The sequence below is a fragment of the Tachypleus tridentatus genome, chromosome 4 (assembly GCF_004210375.1).
Source record: "Tachypleus tridentatus isolate NWPU-2018 chromosome 4, ASM421037v1, whole genome shotgun sequence".
NCBI classification, from domain to species: Eukaryota; Metazoa; Arthropoda; class Merostomata; order Xiphosura; family Limulidae; genus Tachypleus; species Tachypleus tridentatus.
In genome coordinates this window covers 96,800,494-96,821,118 of record NC_134828.1, presented here as the reverse complement: position 1 = coordinate 96,821,118, position 20,625 = coordinate 96,800,494, and the positions used below count along the sequence as shown (strand labels likewise).

The following is a 20,625-nucleotide window of genomic DNA, read 5'->3' as shown; positions in this document are numbered from 1 at the left end:
AGTTGTTCATGAACCATTTTCCCCATTCACAAAGAGTCTGATAACAAGTTTCAAATATTCTAATAATTCATGAAGATCTCGTCTTTGAAGAGGAATAAGTTATTATTGAACAAACAACTCATTCTCAGACAGTTAGAGAAAGAGACGTTTCAGAAGAGTAAGAGAAATGTCATACACGTGAAAAGATGTAATTTGGTTGTAGCATTCAACGAGGGGTGTGCCTTATTGAACGGCTCCGAGGAAGAACGATTTTATACCAATCACATGATAATAACACCTTTTCAATATGATAAACATAATGCAAAGAAACTTTCCCACATGATATTTATTGTTAGCGCAGATTTGTCGCAATTCTGGAAATTTATATGTCACTAACTTCAAAGTAAAACAAAAACTAATAGTAGTTGCTTTCAAGATTGCCAATTAATGATACAAGATCAAACTCCTTTTACTATATGACCATAATGCTTAATAGGTCAAAGATCACAAGAACGTTTCAGACATCCTTGGAAAATTAAACCAGCCTTCGCGCACTATTGAAAATTACAAGGCATGCAAAATCAGGCTTTAGTCTATGGTATAAGTTAGCTGTTAGTTTCCATTTGTTTTAAAGATAAACTTACGAGAATGTTTTACAATTTATCAAGTCTCATAGTAACGTTCCAGTCGATTCTCTCTCTCTGAAAATAATAATTATTATATCTCTATATACATATTAATAAGAAGAACATGAACAAATATAAATGTATGACAGAACTTCTTCTACCTAAAACTATAAAAGAAAAACCAGGACAGTGTAAAATCTCTTGTTTATCCTCTTCATGGTGTTCAGAATAAAATAGTTTTCAATTTTCGGTAAGTGCAATAAGTACAAAACCTCAATGACTTACACTGTAATGGGTCATATCGATGTTAGTATTAAGACTATAAATAGGGTTTAAGTTATAAATACACAACCTACTTAAAAATATATGAATTTTTCTAGTGTTTTCGTGATTATTAATGAAAATAGTAAATACGAACAATTTATTATTTCCTAAATTATGCATACTTTTTTGCTCTTTTACTAAAAGAAGAGCTAGAAATCACAAAATATGTTTTTACATTAAAAATGCTTTTCATACCTTTATTTTATCAATATTTATGCTGGCAATACTAATTAATACGAAATATCTGTTAAAAAGGTATCAATTACATACAATATTCCAGTTTTCTACCTTAAGGTTCTGTGACAATTCTTTAAAGGAATACGTTTTCTTACTTATTAAATAACACAATATCAGGTTTCCAAACTTTGTCTGGTGGTAGACGGAGAACAGTTATCCCTCCATATTCAGCTTCATCCCATTGTAACTGATAGTCAAACCAAAGCTAATAAGAAACAATACAGTTTACTGCATAATATGTATACACGTATGTAAATATAGAATAACTTCAGAAAAAATGTTGTTTAAATAATAACTGAGCCTGAAGAAAATGGTACATAATTATACTAGTATTTATTGCTCTATGCGATAGATAAGGCAGAGACGTAATAACATATCTTATTTATGAGAGCTAAATTTGAATAGTGGTACTGCATCCCATTATTGATGAGGACTTTGGATAAGAATGTTCTTAGAAGTTTTGCAGAAAGCAATCGAAAACAGACCATACATGATTAATAGAGTTCATTTCCAGCAACTGTTCTTGTCACGGGTGAGTGGTAATGCCTTGACCTTTAAGCATCTTTTTTTTTTTTTTTTTTGGTAAGACTACATAAACTGGTCATTAAAGAAAGCCTTGTTCCAGTTTTGTGAGAGATCTTACCCTTTCCTTGGCATATTACCAGTTGTAATCATCAAATTACCCAAATGAAACTTCACACCATAACAGAAATAACGCTGTAATTTGTAGTGACTTTTCATGGTTCAGCAAAAGTTCAGAGAATTATAGTAGCTTAATCTTGGTGTGTCCATTATCTGGAAAATCATGTAAATCTGTGATTGTCAGAAATCACTACAGTACCTTAAAATACAGGAAAGTGGAACAATACTTGCGATTTCTACTGATTTGAATTTAACGATATTATTTCGACCACAGTACATGATATGAAGATAAAATCTGACTATATCTAGCATACTTGTACAGCAGTAGCGACTATCTGGCATGTGCTATTATTCACATTTATCATTACAAATGAAGAGTCAGTCTGTTGTGTTGGTTATGGATCTCGGGCCGTAAAAAATAAAGCTATTGTTTTCGACACGAACAGACACAATTATAATCCTATCACCTGTGAGCCACGGTATAGTAAGTTGCCTAATTCTCAATGACGAGAAACCCGCAGAGAGTAAGTGATTTAACAATTAGTTTTTGTATTTAGTTGCTCTCTCGTCGCTCAGCTAAACAATCTCGTGAAAATATATGTTTAGTTCTTGGGATTCTTTCGTTCATAGCGTGACTATGGAGTTTTTACCAAGAAACATGTTTATTTACACGCCATAAGGATAAGGTCGATCTACAGTATCAGCAACGTCTATTGACTTTTAGGTTAGTTATGTACATACTGAGGAATCAATATTCTGGTTTCAAATACCAACGCTTAATATACACGAGCTTATTTGTTTCTGAAAGAGAAAAAAAAAAACAGCTCATACCAGTTCTAAAACATGTTATTGAGTTAAACTAAACAATCCAAATTATATGTTAAGAGGTAACATTTCAGTCTACGTATAATATTGGCTTGACAGACATTCCTGTAACACAAGAGGGTCTAAATAGAGTTAGGACTAGGAAGTGTTTATTTATAAATTAATATTATGTAATGATGCTAAATAGTTTGTATGTGAAAAAATAACCAAAGTAATACTTACTAACTGAAGCCACACGTTGGACGTCATAATTTGGTTTTTCTCATTCTGCAATTAAGATATTCTTTCGGTAAAATAAAGTAATTCGTGCTCATTAAGTAAATGATAAAAAAAAAATAAAAGAAGAAAAACTGTCATTTATTAAACAGTAAAATTATAAATGAACATTTAAGATAGAGAAATACGTAAATAAAAATGAAACTTTTTTCTAAACTCACACTGTTATTAAATCGGAAGGAAAAATATTATTGCCAGATGTCACACATAGTTTGTTTAATTTACTATTATACTTGACTAAGACTACGATTTTCAGCTTTTACAAACGATCACTTACGTTCTACATAAAATACTTTTTTATAATAATTTGACAATTAACATTTTCCTTCAACAATGAACCTTGTAAACACTTTAAAAACAATCATTTCATGTAAGTACCTATAGCAGTGACAATTCTTATATTACCAGTTATGATGAAGCCACAGTAATGAAACGTCAGATGAAATGTAAGCTTTTAATTATTTGGAGAGTAAAGACAAATTTTATTAAGTTTATTGTCAAAATCCTTCTAGTACGCCCCACAAATTCTATAAAACAACAATAAACTTGCGTAAATCTTATCATACTAAAGGCAATGGAAACCATAGTTATTGTAAAGAAACAATATTAAGTCATTATAAAAGTAATTGACCTATACATGTTATTATCACACAAAGAAATCATATATGTACCTGTAAAAACAAGAATGAACATTTCATAAAATGTTTTGACTATGTTACATTAGTATTTATTAACACAACCAGCATAAAATATTAGAAATTTCCTTGATTTATCCGAAAAAATATATAAACTAATAGACAAAACATTTAAAAAGGACCGTTACACGTAACATATATTTAAAATAAAATGAAACATATAACACACAAAATGCAGAAATGTTAACATAATAGTGTAGATTTGATAAAATAATAAAGAACAAGTCCTTTCAGGAAAAATTGTATTTATAAGTCCTATGTATGTTATGTAACCAAACACAAACATATAAACACATGTTAAGGAATCGACATATAACAGAAACACATAATAAAGTATACTTAACAAACATCGAATATTTCATATAAAATTCTTTTAACAATAAAAATCCACGTACTTTTCGAATTTATTGTCACGCTTAAGAGTGAAAGCATTTGTTCTAAAGCATGGAGTTGCATAACAGACTGTCTGTGCTATGCCCACCGCGGGGGTCGAAACCTGATTTTTAGCGTTATAAGCCATGAGAGTTACCGCTGCATTATCGAAGGACAATAGTAAAAGCAATGAAAAAAATGTATCTACACATATTTACTTCGTAGGAAGTATTTCCCAGAGGAACAGCGCTAAGTTTATAGACTAACAACGCAAAAAGTCCGAGGGTTAGATTCTTCCAGGTAGACACAACAGCCAGTCCTAGATAGATTTACTCTAAAAAGCCGAAGAAACAATGATACTAAGTATACTTATATTCACTTCTGTTGGGATGTATACCTATACACTGTTCATAATGATAAACATCAGCAAAGTTTTCATAGACATAGAACAGTTTAATTCATGAGAAACATGTACAGGGATACGACAGACATGTTGTATCTCCATAAACACTCAATTACTGTATCTTTTTTAGACATAAGTATCGAAATGCAAGTAACCAGTATCGTTTCCACCTAAAAATTCCCCCAAAACGGTCCATTTTCTTGTAGAAACACTTATCGATGTTAATGTATCAAAGATATTTTCCTGTCCCAGAATAGATCTCTTCTAACTAAAACGTGTTTTGTCGGTGAAGAAATATATATATATAGAAACGAGAATTCATTATATTTCGGCAAACTAGATTTAACCTATCCATTTCGGGCCTGGCATGGCCAGGTGGTTAAGGCGTTTGACTCGTAATCCGAGGGTCGTTGGTTCGAATCCCGATCGCACCAAACATGCTCGTCCTTTCAGCCGTGGTGGCGTAATAATGTTACAGTCAATCCCACTATTCGTTGGTAAAAGAGTAAGTAGCCCAAGAGTTGGCGGTGGGTGATGATGACTAGCTGCATTCCTTCTAGTCTTACACTGCTAAATTAGGGTCGGCTAGCGCAGATAGCCCTCGAGTAGTTTTGCGCGAAATAAAAAAAACTAAAAAAAATTTATGCATTTCAAATAATTAACGAGTTAATGTAATTCATTTTAAATAATGAAGTAATTTTCCTCATGAAACAAGTATTTAAAACAGAGTATTCTCTAGAGAAATATATACCAATTACATTAGAGTGTAAGAAAGTTGTATTTTTTTTAGAACAAGTACTTCTAACGTTAAAGTTTTTAAGTTTCTAATGAAAAAAGTACGTCAGCCAACGACAAAATCACCACGGTGTTGTTGCACATGGAAAAAAGGTGCACACATTAAAATTGGCTGTACAATAAAGTTTGCGTAAATAATTCAGTTTCAATTCTAAATATTTACTGTATTGCACGTCAAATATTATGTGCAATCAAAAAGTAAAAAAAAAATAATATTAAAATATTTTTCTCTCTACGTCTCCTTCATTTCCGCTATATTTTGTTAACATAAAGCTATTGATCGATTTTCCTCCATATGTATTGTGCTTTTTGTAAGCGGTGAAGTGTAGAACTACATTAAAAGTAGAAGGTACGTTGCCAGTCCGACTTCATACGTTACATGTAAACAGCAAAAAACTGGAGAAAAGATATAATTGCATGCGGTGATCTGAGCTCTTGTGTGTCTTACCGATACAACAAGAATTAAAAATATGTTGACACACAAGTTGTTAGATGTTTCCCTTATTTTGTAACTATTAGTACACAGAGATATATTTTTTCTTATAAACCTCCTTAGACAGTGATTTAAGAATAATAAATCTAGAAGTTAATAAACATGGCTTCACAGTGGCACAGCGTTATGTTTCTGGACTTACAAGGTTAGGATCTGGGTTTCGATACATTTGGTGGGCGGAGCACAGATAGCCCATTGTGCAGCTTAATTGCAAAAAAAAAAAATGATTGAATATATTATTGTTTTATTTTAAATACAAGTACTATAACGAAAGCTACGTCATGGTGTTTATATTCTTAATATATAAATATCAGAGTTTCAAATAATATCTATTACCAGAATGTAATGACAATAAAAATAACAAGTTATCTTTATAAAGAAGTATAATTTTGGTAAATAAAGTGATGTAGTCTGTAAAATAAATCAAATTATTCACCTTTGTTATTAAAGCATAAAAACTTCATAATATTTTACAGTTTAATCTGTGAATAACCTTTTTAACTTTTTTCTAGCTTTGTACCGTCAGTTTCGGTGTGTTTTAATGAACACTCCTGAATAAGCTGTAAATCAAAACGTTTGGTGTTTAATTAAATTCAAACAACATTTTGGTGTTATGAGGTCGTTTATTTCTACTATTAATAATTTGTTTAATATCTTACTGGAGAATTACATATAAATATTAAATTGTATATCTCCACAGTTATTCAGATAAATATGTATTCAACACCCGCTTAAATCTAAATATCAGAGTTGAATATATATATGTGTTTCTAAGCTATTATTAATATGTGTTGTGTAGCATTGAGAAACGTATCAGTTTCAATATTTATATACTTCTCAAATTAATCTATCAGAGACAAATTTAATGTTCTCTTATTTCATTTCGTTAACGTTAATAATAGGAAGACAAAATCTCTACATTAAATGGTATAAAGATGATGTTAACACTTGCGAACAAAGAGGGCGATATACTAGTCTTTCGTTGAATTCAGAAATTTTAATTCTCAAAAATAAAAATAATACATAGGCTGACAGATGAAAAGAGTCGAAAATTACTCGACTCTTTATACAGTAAGAAATCCTGAAATGTATCGTATTCTAAAAACAATTTGTCAGTATCTAATCAGGTCACGAGATGCTGCCTCTATAGCTTAGACGAGTATGGTGAAAATGATCCGAAACTATTTTAGGCTATACAAGTTACATGATCATGGAACTGGAAAGAATATATCTTTCAGACTTCTATTGAAACTTTTTCATCCGTTTTATCTGCAGAAAACGCGCCACATGACTTTCTCTGGTCCTTTGAAAAAGACAGAAGTTTAGCGATAAATTCTTTTCTCTATATTTCTGGTAACTTTTTTTGTTGATGTAAGAGAGTTCGAGAATTTTTTTTACTGGTTTTATACAAATTGTTAATAATAAAAAATTTAAGAGTTATGATAATGCTCATTAATTTTTCATTGTTATAAAAGTAAAAAATATATTTAAGAAGTCACAGAGTTAGTCTTACATTTAATTCCTAAACAAAATATATTTTATCGCATGTTTTATTGAGTTCTACTTCAATCTCAGCAACACAAATGCAGTTTCTACAACACCTTACAATTCAAACTTTTGCATATAATACAAAAATTATGTATTTTTGATTAAGTTTCGTGTTATCACTTAACAAAAATGTTAATGCTAAATTCAATGTAATGCTAGCTAAGGCGTTCTTCACTCTGAGACTTCAAATTATCATAATTCAATATTCAATGACATACTTGTTTTGTCTCGTGAAAAACAAGTATACTAGAACTAGAACCCAAGGTATATACTTACTACACTGATAAGCTGAATGAAAGACATGCCAAACTGCACCTCTAAAGTTTTGTTCATTGTTTCTACAGGCCGGATGAGTTTGTTGTAGTCTCGAAACAGGTCACGGACCAGACGTTCCTCGTCTTCAGAGCACTCAACTGATAAAAAAAGAAAGTTAGGAATAAGTTTGTGCTTAACAGTTAAAAAGAAAACAAGATAAACTCCATGAAGAGGCCATTTGTATAATTTATTCTAGAAGACAGTTTTTTTTATCTTTTATAAAACCGACATTTATTTGCCAGTAAGAACTACCTAGAACATTTGGGTGTTACTGTCATGAATTTTATATTAGTACTTGTTTTAGTTATAGCGTGTCATGGTATTGTAAAAAACAAACAAACTAGGAAATAAAACACAAACAAACTCAAATTACGTTCATTATGTCTTTTATTTTAATCAAGATTCATTCATCTGGTTTAAAATTACAAAAAAATAAATGAATGAAATGAGCAAGTTGAAAAGGTAAGCATAAATTATATTATTTATAAATCCTGATCAACAACGGATAAACTGTGTAAGTAAAAAGTGAGAAAAGTAATTTATAAGTTAAGAAACTTAATTATATATATATATACATGCCAAAATAACTTGTAAATAATATTTAAGATAGATAATTGATTGTTTGAAAAAATTTTCACTTATTTGCCCATCTCAGGCAGAACAAGTTTATCTCGCACAGCTTTAAGAGCGGTGTTGTTATTCGTTGGTTGTTCAACTTGGGATTTAAGTTTCAAATTAATAGCATTTTCTTTTCGTTATCGTCCATTTGTCTGTTGCCCAATCTATTATAATCAAGTGGTTGATGTTCGGCTTCTTACCACAGTCTTTGCCTAAATGGTTCTGGAATTGTTGGAAAGGCTGCTTTGCGAATGCTCCTAAACCCTGGTTGACACAAATTAGATGTCCTAAAGCATGGACACGTGTATCGATGCACCACAAGTACTTGTTTTGAAGGAAGTATTTTATCTTAGGAAAGGAAAACAAAGCATATTCGTTTGTTCGTTTTTAAGATCACTCTTAGGCTGACTTGAAGACAAAATGGCTCAGAATGTTCTTGATTTTCGAAAGCAATAGGATGTTTGAAAATGTTGAATTCTGGAATCTTGGGGTTGTAAGAAGAACAATTTCTTTGCTGATGAGTACCGGGGGTAAGGCATTTTTAATCAAATATATTTTAGTGTTAATGATTTCATCATGAAAATCACAATAGGGACTAGTGAAGTTAAACTCTCTTTGAATTAGAGTATTTATTAAATTGATTTTGTAACGGTTTCGTGTGAATCTTCTCAGTTGACAAAACAGACCAGAAAATGATTTGTGGTAATTTCCGGTTTCGAATCCGTTGTTCAGATTAATGACCTCTAAATATAAAAGTACCCCGTTGGTACAACGGTAAGTCTGTCGATTTACAACCCTAAAATGAGAGATTCAATTCTCTCAGGGGAGTCAGCAGATAGCCTAATGTGGATTAGCCATAACACACACACACATTAGATATAAAAATATAGTTTTTTGTTCTTCAACTGTGAACATGCTATTCCTGTGTTTAGAATATAAATAATGTTGAAGGTTTTTGATGTGATTCTCTTCTCTAAATACAATAAAGGTGTCATGTACCTTTTATAGACTGACATAGATAATGGTTACAAAGCACTTAATTTGAACAGTCCTTTTAAAAATCGTTGAAGCCTTAATTTGAAATATCTATGTATTTTTGTCGTTAAGCATAAAGCTATACAATGGGCTATCCATGCTCTGCCTATTGCAGATATTAAAACCAGATGTTTAGCATTATTAGTTCATGGACTAATTGCTTTACCACCGGAGAGTCAAAATCTCTATGGGAAAAGATGTTTCTGTATTTGTGTTGTTTCTCGAAATCAAAAATAGCTCATGAGTTATATTACTGATGACACATTAGCACTTTACATACATAACGAATCTAAATTTAGTAATGTTGCTCAGTATTCTTTCAAATATTCTTTTCGTTATTGCCTTCTGGAACTTTTCTTAAAGTAGGAATAGTATGATACTTAATACGTTATTTATTCATTCACCGCTTTTCATTTTAAAGCTACATATTTCTAGTATTTTCAGACATATCAACGTTAAAAATAAAAGTAAACTAAACTGACGGATTATTAATACTTATAACAAGATACTTATGTTAGTAATCATTTCAAAAATTTTCATATGCTATCTTGGGAAATGTGATAAACAGTAGAAACATGAGGAACTAACAGAGCTAAAAATAACACAATACTGCTGTAGAAGTTAGATTATTATTGTTATGCTATCTTGATAAAGCTGGTTAACAGTAAAAACGTGGCGGACTAAGAAAGCTAAAAGTAACATAATACCACTATGCAAGTCAGATTCCACAGGTCTGCGAATTTAAACTTGACAAAAGTTGTTTTGGTTTTAATAACGTATTACTCAGAATTCAGATACGCAGATTTTGCAAATAATGTTATTATTTTTTCTAACATGTAAGCACCTTTTTTAAATTGGGAAGAAAACAAACACTCTTACTTGCATAATATTTATGACAAGTTTACCACAAATACAACAGAATATATTTGGATCACTTACACAACTTCTTGTTGCCCTAGAGGCAAATAACATATCATCCAGAACTGACAAGTTATGCGTCCTGTTAACTGTTTATATAGTAGAGGTGTGTTTCTCGTGGATTTTAGAAAAATCGATAATACTTTCATCTCATGATTGGCCTAGAGAAATCTACAGTCAATGGTTGTCAAAATTTTAAATAGAATAACATTTGACCCGATTTTTATGAAAATGATTCATTTATGTAAAAGTATATACGACTGATTGTATAAACTCTGTACGAGATGAAAAAAAAAAAAATCATATCATTTTTGGATTCAGCAAACAGGAATCACTGTCGAACATATAGAAATGTGAAGAGATAAAAAACCATCATAAGCCAGTGTTATTAGTGTTGTATTAACTGAATTGTATACGTGTAGCTTGTAATACAACAATGTGATTACATCAATTTTTTTTATCCTTATTATTATTATTTGCATTCGAAATGGGAAAAGACTAAATACTATATTGACATTTATATTTCTCAGGAGTTTAATTATTTATAAGGAATCTTCTTTCTTTAAATTAATTGAACCCTACCTAAGTTTTATGTTACAATAAAAACAAACATTTTGATATAATTAGCTAAATTATGTATATTTAATAGATGAAAATTAAATCAAAATACATATACTTAGTATAGTGTATTACACTATGTAACACAAATTTTGTTCCTGGATAGAATGTGTTATTTCTTAACTGCTTATGTTGTAAAAGTACAGAAAAAAATGTCCATTATTCCCTTCAGACTTTACTTTTGTTACCTGGATAATGAAATTTAGAAATTAACCTATTTTCTATGTAAAAACGCGCAAACAAATTTACACATTTTCTTTCACATAAGGTCTGAATAAAACAAAATATGAATCAAGATTTACATGTATTTATACTAAAATTATATAAAAATGAAAAACAATGTTTACAAATGAGTAGTTTTTTGAAATTTACGACTGTGCTGGAAATCACTCTCATGTATCAGCCCCCAAAATAGTCTCCCATCATGTTTTCGTTATACGCTCGGAGGTCACAAAAGCAGAGTTTGAAAATAAATGTAGGTCTTTTCCATTTACTTTAGGCATAAGCAATTGGGAAATAACATTTTCTGCACAGGTACAAGAAAAAGTAAAAATTTTGTTACATAGTGTTATTCGTCAAGTTAAGCAGAGTGTGGATTGTTGGTTAATTTGCTTGGAATATGAACCCATGCGTATATTGTTAGTGGTCTGAATTTATAGAATATTCTAGAGTTTAAAGAGGTACAATATATGTTTTACGAAAGCTATAGCATATCTTCTAATATTGTTGCCAACCGAACTTTCGAGAATCTCACCCTAAAGGCTTACAAATCAACGCGCCAAAAATACAGTACAATATTTTAGGTCGCTACAGTCAACTTGTGACCAACGCTTATTAATTGAAAAACAACATATATTTGACCAGGAATGTTTGTATATTTCGAACATTACAAAGTTCAGTGTATTAATTTCTGACGTTAGCATTTATACGAGGACAGTAGATATTTTCGTCAGGAAAAACTCAAGTGAAATGTATCTGTGTATCAACGTAAAAGTAATTTACGCCTCGTGAACCGTCAACAAAGTATTCAGTTCCAGACCGGATAGAAGACTTAATATTGTTTGTAAGTTTGTAGGACATTTGCATATAATTTAAAACTAATTCGCTCCCGTCAACTGTCAATAAAATATTCAGTTTCAGACCAGATAGTATTCTTTGTAAGTTTGTAATATTCATATATTTTAACCATTATTTGTATTAACCGTTGTTATAAATTGTATTGTTGTTCTCTAATAAAATATATTTGTGTTAAGAAAGAAAACTGTGCTTATCAATCTTGTTAACTTCTAAATTAAAATTAAGATTTCCAGCTATTTGAAATCGTAAGTTGTAACGTACATAATGCAATAAATCAGAGGATCGTCAGAGATAATTTATAGTACGTAACATAATAATTTAAGGGTTCGTCTGCGTTTTCAATTAGAGACAAAAGTCAGTTTAAATTAAAATACAAATCTTATGTTAATTTATATTTATCAGTGCTAACAAGATTTGATTATTTCTGATTATCAAGGTTTTCTTGAATCATTCTCCATCGAACAACTAGAAAAATATAACGAAAGTAAATTGCTCGAAACTCAAACTCAAACAAATCTAGCTTGAACAAGCCTGCATCGAAGCCCACAAAGAGCAATTCCGTGTCGAAGATGAAAGAGTAAGTAAATGTCTCGAAGCTAAACAAGTCCGTGTCGAAGTCGAGAAAAAAATCAGGTTGAAAAAGTGGAAATTAGGCTTAACTCTGATCGACGAAGGCAAAATGACAATTTTGAACTCAGTTGATAAAGTACCACCATTTAATGAAAATGAAGTTGATAAATATTTCTGAAATTTTAAGAAAGTTTCACAAACCTTAAAATCGTCCACAGAGAAAAGGTCATTATTATTGCAGAATGTTTCAACTGGTAAATCACAAGAAGTGTGTACTGCTCTCTGTCTAGAAGACTGGACAGATTACGATGAGGTTAAAGCAGCTTAACTCGATTCTGGCAAGTATTGTACGGAGGGTGGTACTCAAAGTTAGTACTGGAGGATTATCCCCACAAGTTTTGAGATTTTGGTAGGGAAGGAAATCAAGCTTATATGGAATTCTCCCACGAAAAAGTGGTTTATTTTGATCGATGGTGTAATTCTCTGCATATTGGCAACATTTTCAACAAATTGGTAGAATTATGTCTAACTGATGAATTTAAACACTGTAGAAGCGACAACCTAAAACTTATTTGGATGAAAAAAAGTTCAAACATTTCAAAATGAAGCTGCCCTTTTATGTAATAAGAGCAGCTTAAACATGTATCTGTTCAATCACTAAAGTTAAGGATTCTTCTAAAAATCCAGATTTTCTAGTTCGAAATCTTAAGACGGTCAGGTAAAAACTTCATCAAAACCTGTATGCCACTTCTGTAATAAACCTCGTCTTGTTATTTCCAATTGTTGGAGTTTCAAAAAAAAAAAAAAAGAGAAAGCAACACTCAGTGCATTTATGTCCACATTTGGACATAGTTTCATCATACCTAGTTTCAGGACCAGTTGTGGTTGGAATAAGACCTACTTTACCAACTAAGGGTGTATCATTATTTGTTGGGAAACGATTTGACTGGGAGAAAAGTTGTTGCTGAGTCCAAAATGATTAGTCAGCGATCGCTGTTTATTCTAAGGATGATGTTGTTGTTGAGGAGAATCCAGACGTGCTTCTTTCATGTGCTATGACTCGAGCTCAGACAAATAAATTAAGCCAAAAACAAATGATAGATACGTATTCAGAGGACGACATTATTAATTTATGTCAGACATTTTTTATTCAAGAATGATTTTGTGAATAATTGTCCTACTGACAATTCATTGGTGAGTAACACTGATGAACGTGAGGGAAGTGGTTCAGCTGGTGATGGTTCATTTGCTAGAAGTAAATTAATCGCTGAACAAGAAAATGATCCAGAGATTTCTTCACTATTTAAATATGAACTGCCATAAGATAAACTGGATAAATTTTCAAATGGTTACTTTTTCAAAAATGCTGTGCTCATCAAAAAACGGAAACCAACAAATGTACTTTAGAAAACTGGGTTGTAGTTTATCAAATCGTTGTTCCAAAATAATTTCGTTCTGATATATTAAAAGTGATCCATTAATTTTTCATGGGAGGACACTTACATGTCAACAACACATGTGACAAATTGTGACTTTTTTTGGCCAAAAATTAGGTAAAATGTTTCTCAGTTTTGTAAAACTTACCATACACATCAATTGGTCGGCAAACCTAACCAGTGAGTTTACGTTGCTCCTTTGAAACCTATTTTAGCTTTCAAAGAACATCTCAGTCATGTGATTATTGATTATGTTAAGTGTTTTACGAAAGCACTAGCGTATCTTCGAATATTATTGCTAACCGAACTTTCGAGAACCTCACCCTAAAAGTTCATAAATCGACTAACCAGAAAACAGTTTAATGTTGTTGGGTCGTTACAACCAGTAGACCATAAGCCTCAAAAGTTATAATTGTGAAAAATCCTTATTAATCAGAAAACTATAGATATTTGTCTAGGAACAGTTGTAGGTTTCAACCATTACAAACTTCAGTGAATTACCTTTGGGTGTTAGTTTTTTACGAGGACATTAAATACTTTCGTTGGGAAAACTCAGGTGTGAAGAATAAGCTAGCTTACCATTCCTTTCAAGTGAAGTGTGTCTGTGTATCAATGTAAAAATAATTTACTCCCCGTGAACCGTCGATAAAGTATCCAATTCCAGACAAGATAGAATACTCGGTAATGTTTGTAAAACTTTTGTATATAAATCATTATTTGTAAGCTATTATTAATTGTATTGTTATTTGTATATTAAAATATACTTGTGTTAAGAAAGAAAATTATGTGTATCAGTTTTGTTGGCAAATATCATAGATTTGATACATATTAATATTTAAATAACTTTTAAATTTAAATTAAAATTTCCGAGTACTTGAAATCATGAGACGTTACTTACGTAACATATTAAGTAAAAGACTCTTCCAAGATAAATTATAATACAGTTACGATAAAAAATGTTCGTATTCCTGCGTCCCGAATGGTGTTTTGCTCATAACGTAAAAAAGTATCACGAGTAAGCTAATAGAAGTATAATATATTATAAATATTATACTAACACACATCTACATAATTTTTTATGTAAATTAAACGACAAATAAACTGTTTATAAACAAATAACCAAAAATAGGAGAAGCAAATTTGTTCGTACAGTTTAGAGCGTGTGAAAAAACTGATATTCCTGTAAAAAAAATGTTTACTTTGGCGAATAAACTACATTATACCACTCCAGAACTAGACACTGGGTTCATAATTACTGTAATTTAGCCAACAAAAAATGTACTTCCGGTAATTTAGCGCCGTCTCCATCATTATCTGCTTGGTCAACATGGAGAACAGGAAACAACTGTCCAGGGATTTAAAAAACCGAATTATTGTAAAATACAAGTCTCCTGTGTCTCTTTCCGGTATTGCTACACAATGTAATGTGCCGAAATCTACTGTTCAAAGCACAATTGCCAAGTTTAAGCTTACAGGATCAACTGATAACCTCCCTCGTTCAGAACGCCCCAACAAAATTCCAGAGAGAACCAAGAGGAAGGTTCTCAGAGAAGTTATTAGAAACCCTCGTTTAACACGTTATGACATACAGAAACTGGTAAGGAAAACTGGGGTTGAAGTAAACATCTCTACAGTTACGAACATGTTACGCTCTTTTAAGTTCAAAGCATGCCGTCCTCGTAGAACTCCATATTTAAAGCCTGTTCATTTAGAAGCACGATTGAGTTATGCAAGAAAGCATGTAGATAAACTTTTTACTTATTGGAAGAGTATTATTTGGTCAGACGAGACTAACATCGAGCTTTTCAGCCACAATGATGTTCGCTATATTTTACGTAAAAAGGGAGAACGAAATCTTCCAAAGAACACCGTCCCTACAGTTAAACACAGAATCTGGAATCATGAAAAAAGAAGAGTACGTTGATATATTAGACACTTATATCAAGAATGATGCTCGGAACTTGCGGCTTCGAAGTCGTTGGATCTTCCAGCACGACAATGACCCTAAGCACACATCGAAATATGTGTAATCCTGGTTGCAGAGGAACCATATAAGCGTTCTGGAGTGGCCATCGCAGTCACCCGATCTCAACCCAATTGAAAACGTTTGACGTGAGTTGAAGACCAGGGTTTATCAGCGTCATCCGAAAAACTTGCAAGCGTTGAAGGCCTTCTGTAAAGAAGAATGGAAGAAAATACCAGTCGAGTACTGTCATACGATCTGCGCTAAGTAATTCACCTGAAAGGCTACACAACTGACCATTAAAGTAGTCGAACACTTTCTGTCCCTCCTATATTTGGTTATTTGTTTATAAACAGTTTATTTGTCGTTAAATTTATATAAAAATTTATGTAGATGTGTGGTAGTATAATATTTATAATACACTGTATTTTCATTATCCTAATCATGATACTTTTTAAGTTATGTGGAAAAATTACTCACGACGCGGGGGTACGAACACTTTCTCTCGTAACTGTAAGTAATGGTTACAAGAATAAAGGTTAAATTTTACTTTTAGGTCAGATAAGGTTAGCCTAGAAGTAGAAAGGTTTCCTGTTAACTAGCTACGAACCCTTTAACCCATTAGTTTAAAATTAGGGACAGCTATACAGAGATAGTTCTCTTTATACCATTGTGTGAAATGAAATAAAGAAACAAACACCTCTCATTTAGAATGATTTTAAACTTCAAGATACATTATGAAATTACATAATTTTTTAAGTGATACTGTCAAGGAAACAAACTTTACTTAAGATATTTCAAAGCTAAAATCTTTGTTTCTTATCTACTGTACCCACGAATCTTGTGATTTCGAAGTAAAAAAATCTTATATCGAATCTTTTCAGCCTTGATTTTTAAAGTCTGTGAAAGCTAATACTTTTTTATACTCCTAACCGATTTTTTAAATGATTACGAAAAACAGAGTTGGGATTTCTGTCTCTTAAAATATCGAATTAAAACTTCATTAAAGTTATTTTAATTGTAATAACGGATTTTCCATAATTCAACTACACAGTTTTCAAAAATAATATTCACTTTTTTCTATGACGTAAAAATTTTTTATTTATTTGTTTACAAATCAGGAATGAAAACTTTTACGTAGATCAAATTATTACCTCATTTATCAGAATTGACATTTGTGTTACTATGTTTTGGTTCTAGATTGATCGATAAGACTCTCACGTTGTGATTGGTTTAAAGAAATCTATAGCCAGTGGTTGTCAACATTTTAAGGATACCCAAATGTGACCCGATTTCAATGAAAATGATTAATTGATGTAAAAGATTTTCTGAAAAACTGTGGCCAATGGAAAAAAATAGATACCCTTTTCGGGTTCAGCGTACATAAATTATAGTAGAAAATATAAAAATACCAATACAATAATACCATCGCAGACCTGTGCTATCCGCCTTTTAAGATACTTGAAAGAAAAAAGTTTTTAGTTTACTGTGTCTGATCTGAATCCCAAAAGTATTCGTAAACCATAAGTCTGATTTTCTAACATGTTTTCACTGGATTCCAAAAACAAAGGTCTACCTCTCTACTTGTTTGGATTATGTTTGAAAGGACTTGAAATATTCATTTCATGTTTTACTGAGTTGATCTGCTAATACTCCGGAAAGAGAGATTTATTTTGATCTCACATCTGTGACCTGATTGTAATGTGATTCACAAACTAAAGCCTCATTTCTCTACTTATCAGTTTTGATTCTTAAGAAGTTATGAAAGCTAAGGCTTATTTCGTTACTTGTCTGACCTGACTCTCAAGCGATTCAGATGTAAACTTTTTATATGTTTATTGTCTGCTCAGATTTGTATTGAATTCGAAAGAAATTATAACATAATTTCTCTACTTTCCTAATAACATTTTTAAAGAATTTGGAAAAGAAGGTCTTACCACCTAACTAGTATAACTATTAATGAAATTATACTTGCTTTTTTATTTCGTAAATAAAGAACAACTAGCATAAAATTACCCATGAGGACGCTGTTGTTATTATTATTTTTTTAAAATAGCTACAAACATTATCAGCATTCTGTATATTTGATGCTTTCCATTATTACAAGGTTTCTGAAAGAAATAGTTTATGAATCATATAACAGGCGTAGCGTGCGTACACTTTGGACAGAAACGTTTCTACGATAAATCAGTAAAAAAGCGTAAGTTATCATTGCGTATTAGTCTGAAAAAAACGCTTTAAATAAGCCAGTTAAAATATTTCGATTTACCATGTTTGAATACACATTTCAGTTCAGCTTATTTTACAAATAGCATAACATTATTTTTTTCTTATTTATTTGTAAATATTTAATGAACATATAAAGAAATATTCGCTAAAAATGTTTCGCACTTCTTTCTATTTTCACGAAATAAGTATTTCCACTTGTTCGCATGCAGTTAATCCAGAAACTATTTTTGAAGAACGAACTATGATAATTAAAAACAACTACAAGAACACAAAATACATTTAAATTTAGAGCAAATGTCCCTTCTGGAAAAATTCAAGAATTAAAAATACATGAGGAAAAGTCGCTTTGTTATTGCCCAGTTAAATGTAGAAATAAGAACAATATGTGAAATGGAGATATTGTAAAGATGATTCATTATTATCAGAACAGTCAGTAATTTACATTTTGTTTAAGACATGAGTAAAACAATTTATATTAATGTGCATATCTGTAAAATAGTTTCTGAGCTCTACATTTATTATTAGGTTAAATCTGTTGTTTGTTTGTTTTTGAATTTCGCGCAAAGCTATACGAGAGCTATCTGCGCTAAATATCCCTAATTTTGCAGGGTAAGACTAGAGGGAAGGCAGCTAATCATCACTTCCCAGCGCCAACGCTTGGGCTACTCTTTTACCAACAATTAGTGGGAACGATTGTAACATTATAATGCCCACACGGCTGAAAGAGCAAGCATGTTTGGAGTGATGAGGATTCGAACCCGCGACCCTCAAATGTGCCTTAACCACCTGGCCATACTAAATCTAAATTAAGTGTAAAAAACAAACTACAATCATACTGAAATAAACCTTAAGTTATACATGTTTGTTACAAGCAAAACAATATATGTATAATTCAGACGCATTAATACACAACACGAAATTTAACAAAAGCTGATAAATACGCATCAACGAAAATATTAAATATATTAATAATTTAACTATTTTTAAAATATCCATATATGATTTTTAGCCAAATTGCTTTTAATTGTAAATATACATTAATTATTGGTTCAGTTTAATGTGTTTGTCAGTAGCCTAACAGCGACTGAAATAACTTAAATACACCAATATTATATCGAATTTAGCCACACCTCAGTACGAAAGATGTTTAAAAGTAAAGTACTAAAGATGGCCACTAGAGGACAACATTAAAACGTTGTATCAATTGAAAGAAAACTTCAATCAACCATTTCACGAAACTTTTGTTTTCTTCCAGCTTAACGCATGCTATCATCTAATACATCTTAAAAGTACTTTTAACACACGTACCGATACGCACAAAATTCTTATCGACTTATAAATCATTAATTTGTGTCAAGAATTGTTTAAGAAACTGAAAAAAATTAAAATATTCTGTGTAAACATTTTCATACTAAATGGTTTAATCTTATCGCAATAGGCTTTACCGTAGTCAGGGTTAAAAAGGAATGTAATCTTGGTTGTAAAGTTACATTCAAAATTTTATTGAACTATTATTTTTGAATGTATGTCAGTAAGTTTGGTATCAAATTGTAGATCATAATTCAAGTTTTACCTTTATACAGTAGTTAATTTCGTAATTTAAAACTAAGTATTAAAACCAAAATCCTAAATAGCAATTTTTAAGTGTTATATGATGTACTGAATGTAACTTTTGTTCAGTTTAGTTGTTTGTGATGTTCAAATACAGAATTTAGAGTTTTTTACTAATTACAGAAACTGGAAAGCTAGAATATAAAATAAAATATCCTGTATTTTATATGACTATGTACGTGATTAAGGAGGTTAAGTCGCTTGACTCCTAATCTAAAGGTTGTGGGCGCGAATTCTCTTCATACTAACTATGCTTGCCCTCTCAACCGTGACGGTCAATCCCACTATTCGTTGATAAAACAGTATCCCAAGAGTTATTCGTTTCATGTTTTACTGAGCTAATACTCCGGAAAGAGAGATTTATTTTGATATCACATATGTAACCTGATTATAATGTGATTCACAAACTGAAGACTCATTACTTTACTTATCACATTTGATCCTCAAAAGGTTATGAAAGCGGTACTGTATACATTAAGAATTTAACTACTTTTAAAATATTTATGTATCATTTTTATCTAAATTGGCTTTAGTAGTAAATATACATTAATTATTGGTTTAATTTAATATATTTGTCATTAGCCTTACAGTCGATTAAAATAACTTAAGTAAACCAATATTATATCACATTTAGGGCACACCTCAGTACGAAAGATGTTTAAAAGTAAAGTACTAAGATGGTCACTAGAGGGCAACATTAAAATATCGTATAAATTAAAAGAAAACTGTAATCAACCATTTCACGAAACTTTTATTTGTTTTCTTCTAGCTTGACCCATCCTATAATGTAAATTAAGTAATAGATTATGAGACGACTGCTAAATTAGGGACAGCTTGCGCAGATAGCCGTCGTGTAGCTTTACGAGACATTAAAAACAAACACGATGAAAAATTGTAGTATAATTATTTTCAAGAATACGTTGATGGTTACGAGCTGGGTAAATTCCACATAGACCGTTAAATTTCATGTTGACACTTAGTGATCACAGGTGTCGTCACAATCAGTGAAGGGCGTTTGGA

At 31.2% G+C, this 20,625-nt stretch overlaps 1 protein-coding gene across 1 annotated transcript in view; it reads right to left on the bottom strand.

Annotated features, from left to right (window-relative positions):
• The window catches only part of LOC143249728 (acetylcholine receptor subunit beta-like 1), a 122,746-nt gene that overhangs the window by 14,299 nt on the left and 87,822 nt on the right, over window positions 1-20,625 (bottom strand). Inside the window, exons 2-4 of the mRNA XM_076500046.1 lie at window positions 7,492-7,628; window positions 2,856-2,900; window positions 1,262-1,371 (exon numbers count right to left, since the gene is read on the bottom strand). Of these exons, the coding sequence (XP_076356161.1) occupies window positions 1,262-1,371; window positions 2,856-2,900; window positions 7,492-7,628 (292 nt within the window). The remainder of the gene's footprint in view (window positions 1-1,261; window positions 1,372-2,855; window positions 2,901-7,491; window positions 7,629-20,625) is intronic.